Genomic DNA, 18570 nt, shown 5'->3' with positions numbered 1-18570 from the left:
AGAGGACTTGTTCCCTGAATTTTTCTGCCCTTAAAAATTCGATGACCTCCGCCGGGTATTTGAACCCGCGTACTACGAGTCATGAGGTTGGAACGTTGCTCTAGACTACGGAGGCTGCNGTTGATAATACGAAGAAAATAACAATGTGTTTGTAAATGTTAAATTTTAGACTGGGTTCAGTGTAGCAGCAACGTTAGAGTATACACCTGATGATGGCCGATAGAGGCCGAAACATGTAGTGTGGAAGAGAACAAGATCAAAGACATATAATATATATTGTTTGCACTTGGGACGGAGATTGTATCATTTATCGTTTAAAGTTTATGAAGGTTTAAGTCACACACCTGAATGCATAATGTAGTATTTTACAAATATTTGGAGCAGATGTGAGTGTGAACATATTTTTTGGGGACCAATTGATAATGTGAAGAGAAAAGCAGAAGCAATACATTTTATGTATAAGAACAGGTCCCTAAGTCCATAGGTATGATTACAATTTTCAGTGAATTATTCTTGGTGATAAGGTGCTGCAAGTGGGTACTTTCTGATGGAAGAAGACATAAAAGTATTACAAAGACAGTGTTTAATTTCACATATGAAAGTTGCCATTACAGTTTTATCTCCTTTATAAAGTCATATTCCCATTCTGAAGTCTCTCATACATTTCTTATTCACACTTGCAGCTATGTTGAAACCCTCATACATTTCCAGTATTACGTACTTACCTACCTACCAAACACTCAGCGCTACAGCCCTGGGTGAGCCTTGGCCTCCTCTACAATCAGTCTCCGTAACCAACGCGTGCTGCCATAGGAATGGATCCACGCATGATGAACCAAGGATGGTTGTTAGGTTTGTGAACAAAATTCTTTTTACAGGATGAGGTTATTAGCCTCGTGCACAACCCCCAACCTGGAGGAGCAGGGTATCTCGTAGTCTGGACTGTACCCTTTGACCTTTCTGGCATGGGTGACCCTACAGGTAGTTAAACTACCGCTGGCATAGCTCTGCAGGTCACAGTCACGCAAACCCCACCACCACAACAAGGTGGAGACCCCTTTTGGGGGTGTTTCCAGTATTACAGTAACAAAAATTATGCACTAAAGTTAAAATAAAAAGGTAAGAATAAGGGACTGAGGAAAACTATAGAAGCCTGTCAGGATATTTGAACCCAGAGATCTCGAGAATATGAAGCAGGAATGCTTCCCACTTGCTACCATCATGTTTAGCTACACAGTAATGTTAGAAATTAAGATATTTCCTAACCATATCTTTCATGGAAGTGGATAACTCAGAATTTCTAGCTGATACAACTATTTATAATAACTTTAAGTGCCACTTTTTAAATGTTCATTAGTAACAGATTTTGTTTTCTCGTGGGGGGAGGGGGAGTTGGAAATGAAAAATCTGCCATAGGAATGGATCCACGCATGATTAACCAAGGATGGTTGTTAGGTTTCCGAACAAAATTCTTTTTATAGAATGAGGTTATTAGCCTCATGCCCAACCCCCAACCTGGAGGACCAGGGTATCTCATAGTCTGGACTGTACCCTTTGACCTTTCTGGCATGGGTGACCCTACAGGTAGTTAAACTACCGCTGGCATAGCTCTGCAGGTCACAGAGTCACACAAACCCCACCACCACAACAAGGTGGAGACCTCTTCCGGGGGTGTTTCCAGTATTACAGTAACAAAAATTATGCACTAAAGTTAAAATAAAATGGTAAGAATAAGGGACTGAGGAAAACTATAGAAGCCTGTCAGGATATTTGAACCCAGAGATCTCAAGAATATGAAGCAGGAATACTACCCACTTGCTACCATCATGTTTAGCTACACAGTAATGTTAGAAATTAAGATATTTCCTAGCCATATCTTTCATGGAAGTGGATAACTCAGAATTTCTAGCTGATACAACTATTTATAATAACTTTTAAGTGCCACTTTTTAAATGTTCATTAGTAACAGATTTTGTTTTCTCGTGGGGGGAGGGGGAGGTGGAAATGAAAAATCTTATAACAGTTGTGCACCAAAATAGCCATTACAAATCTGTCGAAAGTTGGGACTTAATGTCAGTTTCACTGTCTCAAGTTGGGACATATAACATGACTGATGTGTCAAATGTGCAATGACAAGAAATCACAATAAGACTTCGTAAATACATACAGTGCGGTCACATTTTATGCAAGGGAGGCATTCCTGAAGACCCCACATAATTCAGAACAGGTTTTCTCATTATCAATTTTGGGGGGATTCGCATTATTAAAAACTTTGTGCATAAAGTGGACTTTGCAATCTTTCAGATTCACATAAAATTTATAAATGTATTCATTAGTGTAAGAGCTGAATTAATTTACAATTTTAATAACTTATTTACTTACCCTATTGTTGTACCTTTTATCACTTCAGCATTTCCACTCAGTGTTTCTGCAATGAAATCATCATCATAAGCTTCCTCAGGATTCATCTGAAATTTTATTCTCCCTGGCAGCACAATTGGCCTAGGATGTGGTGTAAGTGGGAAAAATGGCTTATTCTTCTTAGGTCTCTCCTTCTGCCACTTGAAAAAGAAACCCATAAACATCAGATAAGTAGAAAATACAGACCTTTGCTGATTGTGGGTTGTAAATTTCAAGCTTCAAGTATTTGTGCAAATTGTTTCACTTTGCCTCCACATCTGTGGTAGTATATTGTTCCTAAAGTGAGGAGGAATATGTGCATACTGCTATGGAAGTAATATGTAATAAATGAAAGTCTTTTATTTACTTAATTTTTATATTTATTTTCATATTTGTTGTAAGATTAATAGTTTTGCTTATTCCTAATTAAAGTACAATAGTGGAACCACTAAAGGAGCCAGTATAGCATCTAGGCTATGGGTTACACAACCAAGAAGTTGGGGTTCACTTCCTGACAGGGACAGGAGATTTTTCACTTTTCCCGCTCTGCCTCTTCAGTGGGTACCAGAGGCTGTTTCCCTGAAGTAAAAACAGCAGAGACATGAAGCTGACCCACTCACCTCTGCTGCGGTTAAGAAGGATGGAGCTATAGCTTTGCTGCTCTATGTGTCTCCACAGCATGATGCTTAACTCTACCATTAGTAGAACCACTGTAGCTCAAGCAGTAAAGTGATAGGTTACACATATGCGTATACTAGGCAGCTGAGGTTAATTTCATTATTAAATAGCTGGGTTGCTATATATATTCTTTGCACATTGGACAGGTTATGAATATGTGTCTGTCTCTCCTGTTTCAGTCCTGAGACTGCTCTATGAATTTCAGTTAATTTTGTTGTTTCAGGTGAAATTTGGAACTTGTCAAGTGAGATTAATTTTAGTTTAAATTGGCCACTGAAATCAGACTTCATCAGTTTCCTCAGAAATCACGTATTGTGCAAAGAATTTATGTGTCAAATAATACACTTCACTTAGTTATACAGCCTGTATTCAGATATCTTCAAGTATTTTTTATACTTAATGAAATGCAACAAAAACTAATGTCGCTGTAAGTAGTGAGAACAGCTTTCCAGCAGTAGATTTTTATTTTAACCTAATGCAATAAATTATGATATTAACATACATTACAGTTTATTTGGTTTTTCTCTCTGTTGTTGGAAGAAAGTACATAATTGCAATATGGAAGGACGTTTATGATGTCATAAATGCACTATTGGAAGATAAATAGCATTTTGATATTGATAATTGAAGTAATTTTTAAAGATATATTTAAAGGCAATGAATGCATATACATATAATGTTCATTGAGGTCTGCAATTGAAGGTAAATAAAGCTCATTTCTTGCTTTGCCATGTGACATACATAATCATCACACTGTAATCACATGAATTTAACTAATGTAATAAATTTGAGACAGGAGTAAGATCTGCAGTATTCACGAATTATTGACACATTATTTTAAAACCCATGGAGAATGTATTCAGTCATGTACCTCACCTTAATGTCACGTTTCCGTTCCTCTTTCGGAGTCTCTTCAGTAGTTTCAGCCGAATCAGTTTCCACATTTTGGGGTTCCTTTTCCTGGTTTTCTTTTACAGTAGCTGATTCATCAGTTTCTGCTTCAATGACTTTGTCACCTTCTGCAGTTTGATTTATGTCTGGTACTTTCTCTTCCTCATCAGCAGTTTCTTTTTCTTCACCATCTTGTAATTCTTCTTGTTGAGCTTCAGTTTCTGCCCTTTCCTCCTCTGTTTCTTTAACCCCTTCTGAAATGTGCATTGCAATGTTACACTAGGATTATACAAAGTTGAATTCTGGGACTTTGTTAAGGATTTGATGATCTGGATATTGATATTATCACAAGTGAACATACATAACAGGGCATACATATGTTAGTCTTAAGCTAAGTCTAAATGTTTCTGATGATGGTGTGTTACAGTGCTCATGACTTATATTCTACTTATCCATCAGCTTCAGATTTTGAAACATATTGTGGAATCAGATCCAGTTTCTTAAACGTTCTGTTTGGGAAAAAACTTAAGGCTGTTTGACCCTGAAGATGGAGATAACATGTACCTCTGAAACATCAAGTTTTTTCTGAACTTCACAGCCTTCCAGCCCTTCGTAGTCATCACTGTGAGAACTTCAAATCCAATTTTGAATAATGATCTAATGAAAACAGTAACTTAAAAAAATAATAGAAAGGAAGTGTTAAGTGTTGCTTACCACCATCTTCAGAAGAAGGTTTGATATTTATAATCATGAGGTCAGGGCTGCAAATTTATAACAGCAAAGCTGTTGAAAGTTAAAATTTTTCCTGCCTCAAATTGGTTGGGTTGGGAGAGGATAGTATCAGAATTACCCCAACGAACTAGGATTAGATGATATTTAATTAAATTCATATCTAAAAATTGCACACTTATATTATTCATTGTGTGTGCAATTGTTATGTCATTTGGTATATAGTAGCCCTTACCATTCATGAAATTTCTGTCCATGTCTTTCATACCTTCTTTCTCAGCATCGGTGTCTTCTGCAGTTGATACAGGGTTTATTTCAGCAATCTTTTGTTGTACGATATTTGTTAATTGCTGCTGAATAAACGAGAGTTGCTGTTGCATTACCACTGGCAACTGCAGTAATGCAGTCAATTGGCTTTGGATCTCCAACAGCTTGTCTTCATTTGCCTTCTCAGGTTCTTCAATTTGTGGATTTTCCACTGTCTCAGCATTAATTTCATTTTTCTCCTTTTGTTCTTCTGGTAACTCATTTTCTTCTGATTGTTCTTTGTCAGTCAACTGTGGTTCTTTTATGTCCTGTTCCGTATTTGGTTGATCACTTTCTGTTATCTGCTCTTCCTCTCCGTTTTCAGTGACTTCTTGATTTATTTTGTTCTCTGTTTGTGGCTCTGGCTGTTTGGGTGGCTCTTTGGCTTCCTTGGGCTTCTCTTTTGGCTTTATTTTTGGTCGGTTTGGCACCTGTAAGAAGGTGGTTAGTTTCTTCTTTTCAGGCTCATTTTCCTCTTCTTTGAGCAGTTGTAAAACTTGTGACTTCTCAATAACATCAGCCTTTGGCTCCAGTTTATCAAAATCCACTCTGAAAAGAAATAGTATGATTGGTTCTTATGCCATTTAAAGATGTTTCAGGCTTAGGATGTGTTACGTACATGGTGAATCAATAGAAATATAGGACATGTGTCACTGTATTATTTTTAATGCCTGAAATGCCTAACTGATTTAATATGATAGAATATTTGAAGCTGTAATTGCAAGTCAATGCTAATATGAATCTTGTTTCTGGATGATAGCACCATGTGGAAGTAGGGTGTATTTACTGTCTCCATCTCCAGGGTGAAGTGACTAACTGGCCCTGCTGGTGATATAGGTAGTTATTACTGGTTTAGTTTCTTTTAACATATTTTATGAAAGTGTACTTGTAACCTGTAAGACAGTGTGATGTAATCATGACTGCAAACCTGACACACATGGCTGTCATCAGAACATACTGCATTTGTAAAATTCAGTTGTTTTTATCCAAAGTATGTGAAATTTCTGTAAAACATATGTAGTTTACTGATATATTGGGTTTCTGGACTTTATCCATCGTCNCAATCAAGTTCCTTCCGTCAAATGTGACACTTTTATAAGTTTTCCACCTCGTCACCACCTGCCTTACATGTTTCGGCTCACCACGGAGCCATCATCAGAGGCATTTATAGTAGAAAAAGAAATCACCAACACACAAAACTTCACTTTGTTAAAAATAGCCACGTTCCAGTTAATTAAAATAATTACAATAGTTAAAATTGCCGAGAGTGTCGGTTCACTAAAGGTTTTCCACACACCACGGTAGCTTTCTTATTTAATTCGTCGTTAATTCTGTAAAAATTATGTTTCGTTATTTGAAGTAAGAATTCTTAAAATTCCTAGAATTCTTTCCCGCTTGGCCCAGTCTTTTTTCTTCGGGATGTTGTTGACGTGTGTTGTCTGTCGGTTGTTGATGTTGCTTGTCTGTGTGTTGCGATGCTTAAGCACACACACAAACTAAACATCCATGCCCTGAGTGGGATTCGAACCCACGATCCCGGTTTACAAGCGAGCGAAGACAGTACATGCCTTAGACTGCTCGGCTACTGTGACCGACACTCTCTCAGACATAGTGGAAGTTAATGCTAAGAGAACGTGCAGACATATAATCTCAACAATTTTATAGATAAAGACCAAAACTGCAATGTAAATACTGGTGGAGAATTTGACTATAGTATTAACAATGGCCAGATTTGAGGAAGTAAAAAATTAAATTCCTTGGATGCAAAATATCTAATTATTCAATGAAGATTTGTACATGACTACACATCATATATAATTATCTGTTCAGCTGCAGGTAGTATATAGAGAGCATAAGAAAATAGGATTTCTAAGTACACTCCCAGCAGAAAATCACATATACGTATATCAGGGAACAGATATATCAGTTTGCCTTCCGAATGCCAGAAGCACCGAACTTCAAACACTCATTTTTGGGGGGGGGGTTGAAGAGAAAGAAGAAGAAAAAGTACTTCTCTGCTGTCTCCATAATTTAATTTTTTGGAGTAATACATATAAGCATCTGCAAACAATGTTTTATATGACTGGAGAGGTATGTTGTTAGTTTGTTTACTCTTTTGTATTACAGTCTGCATACCTACGCTGAAATAAAAGGAGAAGAAATGTTTGAATGGTTTTTGAGTGAGTCAGGTGAACATAAACCTCAATCAAGAGTACTTGTTTTTACACAGTCTCTGATAGGTAACGGAGTTTACTACCTTCTGGGTTGTAACAGTGCATAGTCTGGTTGAAGTTTACTGATGTTTTGGAGAAATTCACAAACTACCATGGCATGATGTTGCATCCCAGAAGATAATACTCTTCAGAGTCACTGCCAAGGAACCTCAAATCTCACTCTGTAAGGTTAATTTGCATTCAGGAAGGTAATAAGACTTACCCAATAGTTGTTCCCGTTAAGACCTCAGCACGTCCCACCATTATATCCGAAATCTCTTCTTCTGATAGTTCTCTTTTCACTTCCTCTGTTGCTGTTTCTTCTGATTGCTCTTTCACTTCCTGTTCTTGAGACAGTGGTTGTGATTCAGCTCCTGGTTGTAATGGCATTGTCATGTCAGTGTCTTCGGCAGCTATTGAAAACAAGAGGGATATATTAGCATGGTATTTAAATATGTGTAGAATACATTATCCTAATCCCTTTATAGGCATGGGATTCATTTTCCTGGGCAAAACCGAATGATGACTTATGAACGAATATGGTTAGGGGAACTCAATACTGTCAACATAAAATAATAACTGTATGAAACAAGAAGATTACTTTCTTCTGTGATTGATGCCATTAGCTTAGTAGATATTTGTACCAGTTTTTTGGAAGAACTAGTTGATTAATATCTTCCAGGATGGAGCTGGGATAGTGCAGTCGGTATAGCGACTGGCTGTGGGCTGGATGACCGAGGGGTTGGAGTTTGAGTCCTGATAGGGTCAAGAATTTTCTCTTCTCCACATTGTTCAGACTGACTCTACTGTCCACCCAACATCCTATCCAATGGATACCAGGAACTCTTTGCCCAGGGGTAAAATGGCCAGTGCGTGAAGCTGCCCGCTCACCTCCAACTAATGCTGAGGTCAAGAATGGTGGGGTTATACCTCCACTCCCCATACTTCTTCATGGCATAGTGCGTAATTAGTTAAGCACAGGGACAACTTTACCTTACCTTACCTACTCAGTGTCATGTCCTTGAAGACAGCTCTTTACATGGTCACCACAGTGAGGTTCTCAGATCTTACATGTATGAGAAGTACAACTTATGTATTTTTACTGTACTTGCACAGTCTCCCCTGTCATGCTTATCCTTTCCTACTATTGTGAGAAGAAAATAGCAGTTCTCAGCAAATTTAATGTATGTGGTTGAGTCTAATATATATTTGCAGGTATGCAGGGATAGGACACTCCAAGTCCATGATTTACCAGCCTGTTATAATTAAATCCTTGATTAATCAGTTGATATTATTGTCGCAGGATGCAAGGATGTCAACCAAAGAAGTAAGGAATTCAGAGGTATGCAGGATAGTTTCATATTTGACCATAGTTACCGTTTCCACTTTTAAAGCTATGGAAGTAATTAAAATGTGTTTAAAATGTAAGATATAAATTGACAGTGAGGAACATGTATGAATTAATAGCCTGATATGTTTGTTACATTTCATTTACAAACATGTAGACTGCACATTCAGTTATACAGTTCTGGTTCCATTGTTTCTCCCCTTTCTTTCTTTGGCTTACACATTAACCCTGAAGATGGAGGCAGAATGTTTGTTCATAATGCCATTTAACTTCTACTGTATTACATGATAGTGCATCCCAGAAGATAGTGTTTGCCATTGAGTTTGTTGATTTTTTTTTTCTGTTGGGAGCCTGTCTGAGAGTACACTGTGGCTCACTCCTGAGAGCTAGCTCATATGATGTGCTTCTGCAATATTAATTAATGATCTGAACCACTACATTGCAGATCTGTAAAATCTGGGAGCTGATTAGTGGAATGGGAAAGAATGGGAAAAATTGTACCCAATATCTGTGCCTTAGGCAGGTTCTGAACTGACAATTTAATGCCCATGGTCACAAAGGTAGTGGTTGTGTTATCACTTGTCCTGGTGGGATGTAAGACTGACTGGGATGTCATGCCATGTAGTCTTGTAGATGTTTACAGATGTTTCAGTTACCCGAGTTCAATCTCCACTTGAATCAAGTTTCAATCTGTTATCGTTGTTCCCAAATATCTGAATTGTGCCATATTTTCAAAATATCTATTTTCTATCTTTATATTATGGCCCGTTAGTTTCAGTCCAACCTGGTTTCCTTGGACCTTCCTAATGGCATATTCTAAAGCAAAGTCGAAAAGGAGTGGTGATAAAGCATCTCCTTGTTTTAGACCATTCCGGATAGGAAATTTATCAGACAAATGTTTACCTACACGGACTTTACTGTATGTTCCTAACTAGTTTCATGGGTATCCCAAACGCTATCAGAATATTGTACAATACTTCCCTCCTGACTGAATCATAGGCTTTCTTGAAGTCTATGAATAGCTGATGTACTGTCTCATCATACTCCAATTTTTTCTCAAATATCTGACAAATGCAGAAGATCTGATCTGTAGTTGATCTGTTACGTCGAAACCCACACTGATGATCCCCAATAATTTCATCTATGTATGGTCTTAACCTTGAGAGAAGAATATTGGATAAAATTTTGTATGAAGTTGATAGCAGTGATATCCCTTGATAATTACTACAGTCAGTTTTATCGCCCTTCTTGTAAACTGGTACAAAAATAGACTCCTTCAACTGATGAGGCAATTTTTCCTTATGCCAAATAAAGGTTATTAGATTGTGGATCTTAGAACGTAATATTTCACCTCCTGCTTGAATAAGTTCTGCCGGAATTTGATCACTACCTGGCGCTTTATACCATTTCAATTTTGCAATAGCACTTTCAACCTCAAAAGGGCTAGGGTCAGGTACTAATGGCTCAGCTGTAAGGATTTCTGTCTGCCTAACATCACTGACCCTATGTGCATTCAATAAATGAGAGAAGTAGTTCCTCCACCTATTCACAATGTTGTGGGAATGTGCAAGCAGATCACCATTCTCATCCTTCACTAAGTTACTGCTAGGCTGGTAACCCCTCTTAAAGTCATTTATTCCTCTATACAGGTCTCTAATGTTCTTGTTCTTACTGTTCATTGCAAGCTCATCAATTTTGTCTTTCAGATATTCCCTCTTTTTGTTCCTGAGATGCCTGCTGGTTTCACATCTTAATATTGTTCAGATTATCCCCATTTATCTCACTTGGATCCTATAACCATTGCAATTTGGCCTGCTTTCTTTGATCTAATAATTCTGAGCATCCTTCATTGAACCATGGCTTATGCTTCTTCGGTTCATAATAACCGAGACTCTTTGGCAGACATTTTTATATTCTCTCTAATAGTTTCCCAAGCTTTATTAACATCCACCTCAGTTTCCAAAGCTGCGAACCTTTTTGAGATTTCAACACGATACTGCTCTTTACCTTCTACCTCATTTAATTTCTTGAGATTGAACCTCTCTATATGAACTCTGTGTGTTGTTTGTTTGCTCACTGCCAGTCTTTCCTAACCTTTGCCACAACCAGGTAGTGGTCAGTATCACAATCTGCTGCCCTGAATGATCGGACGTCAAGTATGCTTGACTGCCGTCAGCTTTCTATCAAGATATGGTCTATTTGATTGTGTATCTTCCCATCAGGAGATGTCCAAGTAAATTTATGGATGTTACGATATAGGAGCATTATACTTTTGACAGTAAAATTTTTTGATATTGCAAAGTTTAGTACTCTAACTCCATGATCATTACTAATTTCGTGCAAACTCTCATTCCCAATTTTTGGCTTGAAAATGTCTTCCCTCCCTACTTTGGCATTGAAATCTCCTAACAAAATTTTCATAGGGTACTTTGGGAATTTATCAAATACATGTTCTTATTCTTCATAGAATCTATCCTTTATGTCATCAATTATATCTTCTGTTGGGGCATGAATATTCATAACAATGATATCACACCAGCGACCTTTTAGTATTATATATGATATCCTATCACTAACGAACTCTACGCTCTTAATTGCTGATACGATTCTCTTATGTATGAAGAAACCTGTACCTAAGTCATGATTTTCATTCCCTTTTCCATAGAAAAATGTATAGTCTCCTGCTGGTGCAATGCCACCAACATCCCATCTGACCTCCTGTACTCCCACTAAATCTAATTTATACTTTAAGATTTCTTCTGCCACTGGCCTGAGCCTATACAAACTTCGAACATTCCAAGTGCCAAATGTCATATCCATTTTCTTTAGCTTAGGTCGTTTATCCAAGGAATCCATCCAGGTCCAAGGCTTTGTGTTCATTTTCGTAACATACTTATTTTTTACGGTGAGGAGTTGTTAGCCCCACACTCAACCGCCAAGCTGGAGGGCCACCCCTTGTCGACTGTCCGCGACTGCTTATTTAGAACCTTAAAATTTGCAGAGTTTTTAATACCCACCTGATTCAGGCAACACTAGAGTTACTTTCTCTTCATTTTGAGTTTGGTCATCCATTGTTGTTTCAAGCTGATGGCTTGGCTGATCATTCAATTCTTGAATTACATTTTCAGTATTTTTCATATCTTCCTGTACATCCAGTGGCCCAAAAATACTTTCAAATAGACTAGGTTCAGAAGCTGGAAGTGGTTTGGAGTTTGAAATGTCATCTGTTTTGTCAACATTTTGTTTGTCTTCCAGGTGATTAATTTCAGTTCCCTCTTTTGCTGTTGGTTCAAGCTAAAACAAAAACAGGAATTATATTTAATCATATTATTTTCATGTTTAGAGCTGCAGTAAATATTAGCTTTCTTCAGTATGTATATTTGTTAAGAAGGTTTAATTCTTATCTACACCAGATTGCAAAATGAACAGTGTTGTTGAATTTGATTTGGTTGATCTTGTTCTGTCACACTAGCAATAGTATGAACGATAATCAACTCAATCCAGTGTGATTGATAAATGTTTTTTTCTTCAATTTAATCTTTCATCCTTGTCATGTTTCGGTCTGAGAGACCATATGATTGATATGTCCTTCTGAAGATGTCTCTCAGACCCAAATATGACAAGGATGAAAGATTAAAAAGGAGAAAAAAGAATTATCAACCACACAGGACGGAGTTGATTATCTTTGATACTAATGTTGTTGACTTTTCATATCAATTTTATGATTCAATTTTTAGATTCTGTTTCAAAATTAATCAGCAGAAATAATTTATTTAGATCTGTCTTCTAATAAGTGGATAATATTCCCATTCTTTACAAAAATAAACGACTGTGACAACAAGACTTATAATTGACATTTTGATGCAGTTTTCACATGATAGATTTTATATATATTCATATATGGCTGGTTCATAAATAAATTTTCTAAGGAAACAGGACTTATTAAAATGGTGTTCACAATTCAGTGGACAAACATACTAAGGTCTGTGAGTTATGTTACACGATATAAACCATAATTAAATTTCTGCTGACCTGTGCAGGTGTTCAGCAAGATTAATATATTCGTACATTGCTCTGCAGACCGTTTGTACTATACCCATGACACATATTTCATGGTTATACCAAAAAGGCCTTCCAGTCGATTTAATGCAGGACCAGTGGAAGAGCGGGTACATTGTGTTTCAAAACATTTTATGAAGAAATCATACACTTTATTTCACATTATACAGGTGTGCAGATGCATTCTGACTGGTCATCCATGTGTACTATTAACAAGAAGTTCAAGGCAGAACTCATAAATACTACTTTCCTGCTGTATAGATTTCCAGCCCTATGGGTATGTTGTTGTTGTTTTAATTTAATATCTTTTATTTTATTTTACTTTTTGTACATATTCTCCCTGTTTTCAGTTTGTTGGATGTAACATCAAATTTTCAATTATTAACTCACAAACAAGATACCATATATATGTTGGATTGTTATGCTCTATTGCCACACACAAGTTAACATGCCTATCTCCAGTATTTCATTAGTTACCATTATTAAGCTGAGAAATAAAAAAAAAATTCTCACAGCCACCATATTATTATTTTACATTCTACAGAAATATTTCCCCTAATAAAAGTTTACTTCCATGATTTATTTTATCCGTCTTCTAGTGCATACATTTATTTATCCCCTCCTTTCACTCTCACTACATGTTTCGGCACCAATGTGCCATCTTCAGGTGCTGATCCAATCCACGACAAACTAATTCATTGCATGCCTTGTCTTTACATACTAAAATAACTAAAATATATATTTATCATATATACTGACAAATGTCAAGTGTTAAAATACTAAAACTGTACAGCATATTTCTTTCCTACGTCGTGTTTCATTACGCGAGTCACGTCTATCATCCTCTGTTGGAGCACTCTCTCTCACTTGACATTTGTCAGTATATATGATAAATATATATTTTAGTTATTTTAGTATGTAAAGACAAGGCATGCAATGAATTAGTTTGTCGTGGATTGGATCAGCACCTGAAGATGGCACATTGGTGCCGAAACATGTAGTGAGAGTGAAAGGAGGGGATAAATAAATGTATGCACTAGAAGACGGATAAAATAAATCATGGACTTAAATCAGTGCAACAGGACGCTAAAATATAACATTATTAAAAGTTTACTTATTTTAATGGCAATTACCATACATCATTTCAGGAGCCTAAATTATGTGTTGGCAGTATTACTCGAACCTCAGTTTCGCTCATCCAACCGTTTTTATTACTGATTGTAGGAAATTAAAAAGTGTAAAGATGTAGTGGCCTTTAATGGCATAGTGTTCGTACACAGTTTTTGTGAAAATCAGTGAAATGGTTCACATTCATGATGATCTCTTTCATTGATGGGAAGCAGGCTCAAAAGTAAGAGAAGATGCTAGTGCAATATAATACTCCAGGTGCACTGACAACGGACTACTAAAACTGTGACAGAAAATTCCAAAGGTTTAGATCTGATAATACCAGAGCCTACCAGTAAACTCAACTATCGTCAATTCAATCCACATTCCATCCTCAAAAACTCTTCTTCTATGATCCAAGTGGATCTTTCCCCATTAAAATTCTATATTAATTCCTTATCTCCTCTATCCAAGCAATCAAAATGGCCTACTGTAGCACCTTGAGTTCACAATTTCAAAAATACTACACTCAATTCAGGGAAAGAATAAACACAGTTTCTTCCTCACCAATGTGCCCAGTAGCTACCTCCCATACAAATGCTTGCCCCCACTCCTACCAATAGTTCCTTGTATTCTGGCTTTTCTTCCATCTACATGCTCTCTCAATGTGTTTGGTGTTGGCAGGAAGGTGTGCAATATAGGTAGAGCAGGGAAGCAGGCAGCCAACTTAAACTCCCACCATCCATGTTCATTTTGTCCCTGACTTGAGTGCAGGCAATCTGTGTAAATCCCAAAGTTCCTTAATTGGGTCCATTATACACCCACAAGTTGCTGATGAAGCAGATGGCCCTCAATACATGAAGAATAGCTACAGTTGTATTGGTAAGCTTCCACAGAAAGCCAACAAGGGCTGGTTTTCCAGCTTGGAGATCCAATGTAGGCTTAAAAGGCCTTCACCATGACATGTTTTGTACTATTGAATTTCAACGGTCTTAACATATTTTATTTTGGGGGTTCATTTTCTGCCCTTTGAGCAAATAACGCAAGACATAAAGGAAATCTGCGTAAGTTTTCTATACACACATATATATATATAACTTTTATAAGAGATAGAATATCTTGTCTTCATCAAATATGTGAGAACAAGCTAGATTTTCTATGTATAGTATACAATATAATACCTAAGCATTATCTCAGGTGTTAAATCTTGAGAAATCAGTACTCACCGAAGCTAAAGGTGGTGCCAAAACCAGGCTACCTCTGAAAAATAAATTAAACAGATTGTGGTCAATGTCATAAGGTCCTTTAACTTGTCTGTATTGTGTTTTCTCAAAAACAGTAAATAATGTGAGCTCTATTGAAGTGTAATTCAGTAGGGCATCGGTGCTGGAGTCTTACCTTACAATGACAAGTTCAATAAAGTTACCCGCTTCAATAAGAAACTTGGTATACTCATGGTGTGTCAGGAATGAAAGAGGCTGTCCGTTGGCCTGTAGCAACATGTCCCCCACTTTCAAGCCTGCTTGCTCTGCCAGGCTGTTTGCTGTTACCTAAAAGCAAGTATTACAATTACTTGTCATTGACGTCGTGGAGTTTGGTCTTCCAAGGTATAGTAGCTGTCAGTATTAATACATTTTTTCCAGTAGGTGTATTGTCATACAAATCTCGGATCACAAGTTATAATGATTTATCAGTTTTTGTCACATTTCTTTAAAAAAAAAGTTGCTTTAGTCCCTCATTAGAAACTTTGCTCATAAAGAAACAGCTTACATGGATGTGAATTCTATTCAACGGACTCAGGATTAAGACCATTAACAACCTAAGGCAGCTAGAAAAACACATGAAAGACTTTCAGCACACATGGAAAAGATATGCATATGAAATTTTTTATTGGGATATTGAAGAAAAGATGTAAGTGTAGATGGGAGGGAGATGTTAAAATGTATCTTGAGGAAATAGGATCTGAAACAGTTTCACTTAATATGTAAGTTATCAAAAATTGAAATTTGTTTCTGGCAAGGGTTGAGACTCCATTGCTCTCTGAAGCATAAATACCCTCACTGACTAGAATAGTGACAAAATGGCAAGCTGTTGGCTTTTATGACAGTGTGAGTGATTAGCCTTTTACTGGCCCCACTAGTCAGATTCATTAGTATGATATGGGTTCACATTTACTGCCTTTGCATCACAGTATTTTTATGGTTTATTAGTTAGACTTGAAAATTCAATAAATGTTATCCTTTTATCTTTTTTATAAGGAACTGTTTTGGTACAGGAGCATGAATTTTGGGGTTTAAAGCTATATAATTAGACTTATGCTTTTATTCATTTACCTCGACAAATACTTAAACAAGAGCTGGGATAGCTCAGTCAGTGTAGTGGTAGTCAATGGGCTGGGTGGCCGGGGTTCAATTTCCAGCAGGGGAAAGAGATTTTTCTGTACTCCATAGCAAGGAGACCAGCACTGGGGTCTAGAAAACCTCCTGTCCAATGGGTTATCAGTTCTTTTTCTTGGGGTAAAGCTGCTAGAGCATGAAGCTGACCACTTACTGCCGTCTAGTGCTGAAGTCAAAACTGGTGGAGCTATCCACCCACTCTGCCATACATCTTCATGGGTGCAGGGCTTAATTAATTAAGCACAGAAACAACTTTACCTTTACCCAGACATATGCTAACCATTTACAAGAATGTGGATCCTGGTGCTGGGTGATCACACAGTATAGATGTTGGCTATATTTTCGATATTTCAGAGATCCATCTGCCGGGTAAAGTGATTGTCCAGCGGCCTATGCTAATACTTAAATGCAAGCTTATCAGTTAATGGGAATTACCACTTCCAATTCAATTAACTGAGTAGTAGCTAAAGGGTATCTAAAGGAAAGGAAAATGGACAGATTTCAATGTCTGTTGCTTACTAATTTGATTTGTCTCAGTACAAATGACACAGCACGCACGTAAACTACATGACTAATAATAAGAACATAAAATCAAGAGAAATAAATGACATCTTCCACCATCAGGAGGAAAACAACATGACCCAATGTCAGCTCACAATATTTTAACATAATAACCAATTTGTTACATGCAAAAGAAAATTTTAATACAATTTTAAATACATTGGGAGGCTAATGTATGAAAAGTGAATATCATATTGCGTGCAGTGGAAAATCGCAGTCAGAATACCCAGCAAATACGCATAAAAGAAACAGCATCATATGTAAGTCTACTCTTCAAGAAGCGCCGTCATGAATGCCTGGGACAAACACCAAAACCAACCGTGATAATAACAAAATTGATATAGTGAGCATTACTCATAGCTTAAGTGCATATGGTTAAAACATCTTATGTGACAGTGTTTCCTGATTGTAGTGGTGCATCTCTGAGGATGATTCTTTTGAATCGAAACATGTAAGGTGAAAAAGACTGAAGTGTTGTAAACTTGTATGTCACACTGGACTGAAAATTATCCATTCTGTCTGTTGCTTACATTTACAAGGTGTCATCTCTGAGAAATATGATTTCACATTAGCACTGAACTATCACAGAAGCCAAATACCTTTTTCTATGAAGGTTAATGGTCCAAGACTAAAATAATACCTCAGAACAGCATCCCATATAATACTGTATGTGATTAAGTTATTTTTCAGTATAGTTTCATACTTATGAATAACTGTACCTTTATCACTGTTACAGGTGTCCCGAAATCCAGGCCGCCAGTAACACGAAATCCCCAAGGTTGGTCATCTGTCTTGGAGAGTGTAATTGCTTCAGCCATATCACTGATATTTTTCTGCATCTTGAGCCACTTTTGTCCTAAAGCATTCATATATTACATATAAAACTTAGTTATCTCAACATTCTACAGGTAGTACTTAAGAAGAAAGATACATTTAACATACTTATAAGTTGGAGCAGCTTGTTCGATGCTCCAAACAGAAGGTCCTTCAAAATAAACAGAGGGCATCAAAGTGACAAGTTGAGGCAATGAGGTAGAAATAAATATAGTACCCCATACAGCTGACGAGCCCAGGGACTGCACTTGGTCTGTGCAAAGTTCATCCTGTTACAGTGATACTTGACATTGATCGGAATCCATTGGGCAAAGTGCCAGATATGTCTGGGTGTTGATATATATGCACATGGAACTTGCTAATGAGAATTTGTTGGCAACTCTTGTGTTATGCAGGGGTAAAGAACTGAGTGCCAGCCGTAGTTGGTCCAATGAAGCATAACTAACTCCATGTAGTGGATTTGTTCTTAAGTACCTAGTAGTTGCTAAGCTACTCAAGAATTCCATACATTTTATGAACCCATAGGCTCATGACTGAATTCACAACAGCCTGCCACTGGGCCCCATCCTGAGTCAAATGGCTATGGCCTACACCTTCATAGCTTACTTCTTTAAGATCTATTACAATATTATCTGTCCATCTATACCTGAGTCTTGGAAGTGGTCTCTTACCTTCAGACTTTCAAACTGAAATTTTGTACAGATTTCTTCCGTCTGTGTCACAAAGCTCCATTTCTCTCATCCTTCCTGATTTGATCACCTAAAAATATTTTTTTTTCAACTGTCTCCTGCCTCCTGTTACTTACTTTCTTTTAGGTGCAAATATTCTTAGCACCCTGTTTTGAAACACCTTTGATCTGTGTTCTGTGTGGTTGTCGTTAGTGCACCAAGATGCTGCTCTGGACAATAGCATCCTTGTGCTGTGAGGTGATTAGTATTAGGCTGGACACCCTCTCTACTTTTTTTATCCTTCTATCTCCTCTGATCCATTTTAACACATTTCTATGTCGTTATATTCTCTGTATCTTGATGCTCTCAGACTAGTAACT

At 37.2% G+C, this 18570-nt stretch overlaps 2 protein-coding genes and 1 long non-coding RNA gene across 5 annotated transcripts in view; 2 read left to right on the top strand and 1 right to left on the bottom strand.

The window, feature by feature from the left end:
• The window catches only part of LOC111871361 (BLOC-1-related complex subunit 5), a 21007-nt gene extending 18520 nt beyond the window's left edge, over positions 1-2487 (top strand). The window contains exon 6 of the transcript XR_002844011.2: positions 2411-2487. The gene's annotated coding sequence lies outside the window, so the exon portion shown is untranslated. The remainder of the gene's footprint in view (positions 1-2410) is intronic.
• The window catches only part of LOC111871360 (titin), a 22328-nt gene extending 4414 nt beyond the window's left edge, over positions 1-17914 (bottom strand). The window contains exons 1-9 of one of the 3 annotated variants that reach the window (XM_023864418.2): positions 17631-17914; positions 17408-17544; positions 15130-15281; positions 14958-14991; positions 11583-11859; positions 7441-7630; positions 4934-5553; positions 3955-4223; positions 2383-2555 (exon numbers count right to left, since the gene is read on the bottom strand). In XM_023864418.2, the coding sequence (XP_023720186.1) occupies positions 2383-2555; positions 3955-4223; positions 4934-5553; positions 7441-7630; positions 11583-11859; positions 14958-14991; positions 15130-15281; positions 17408-17527 (1835 nt within the window). In that variant the 5' untranslated portion in view covers positions 17528-17544; positions 17631-17914. Of the gene's footprint in view, positions 1-2382; positions 2562-3954; positions 4224-4933; positions 5554-7440; positions 7631-11582; positions 11860-14957; positions 14992-15129; positions 15282-17407; positions 17545-17630 lie in introns of all 3 variants that reach the window. The other 2 variants (XM_023864417.2, XM_023864419.2) reach the window with 2 other exon arrangements.
• On the top strand, positions 8492-17486 carry LOC117282853. The gene is made up of 3 exons (XR_004513766.1): positions 8492-8559; positions 12795-12901; positions 17425-17486. It is a non-coding gene; the product is annotated as an uncharacterized LOC117282853 (long non-coding RNA).
• Positions 17915-18570: the final 656 nt, after the last annotated feature.

Source organism: Cryptotermes secundus, unplaced genomic scaffold (genome assembly GCF_002891405.2).
Source record: "Cryptotermes secundus unplaced genomic scaffold, Csec_1.0 scaffold122, whole genome shotgun sequence".
Lineage (NCBI taxonomy): Eukaryota > Metazoa > Arthropoda > Insecta > Blattodea > Kalotermitidae > Cryptotermes > Cryptotermes secundus.
The sequence above is the reverse complement of the archived record's forward strand: the minus strand, read 5'-3'. Positions and strand labels throughout refer to the sequence as shown.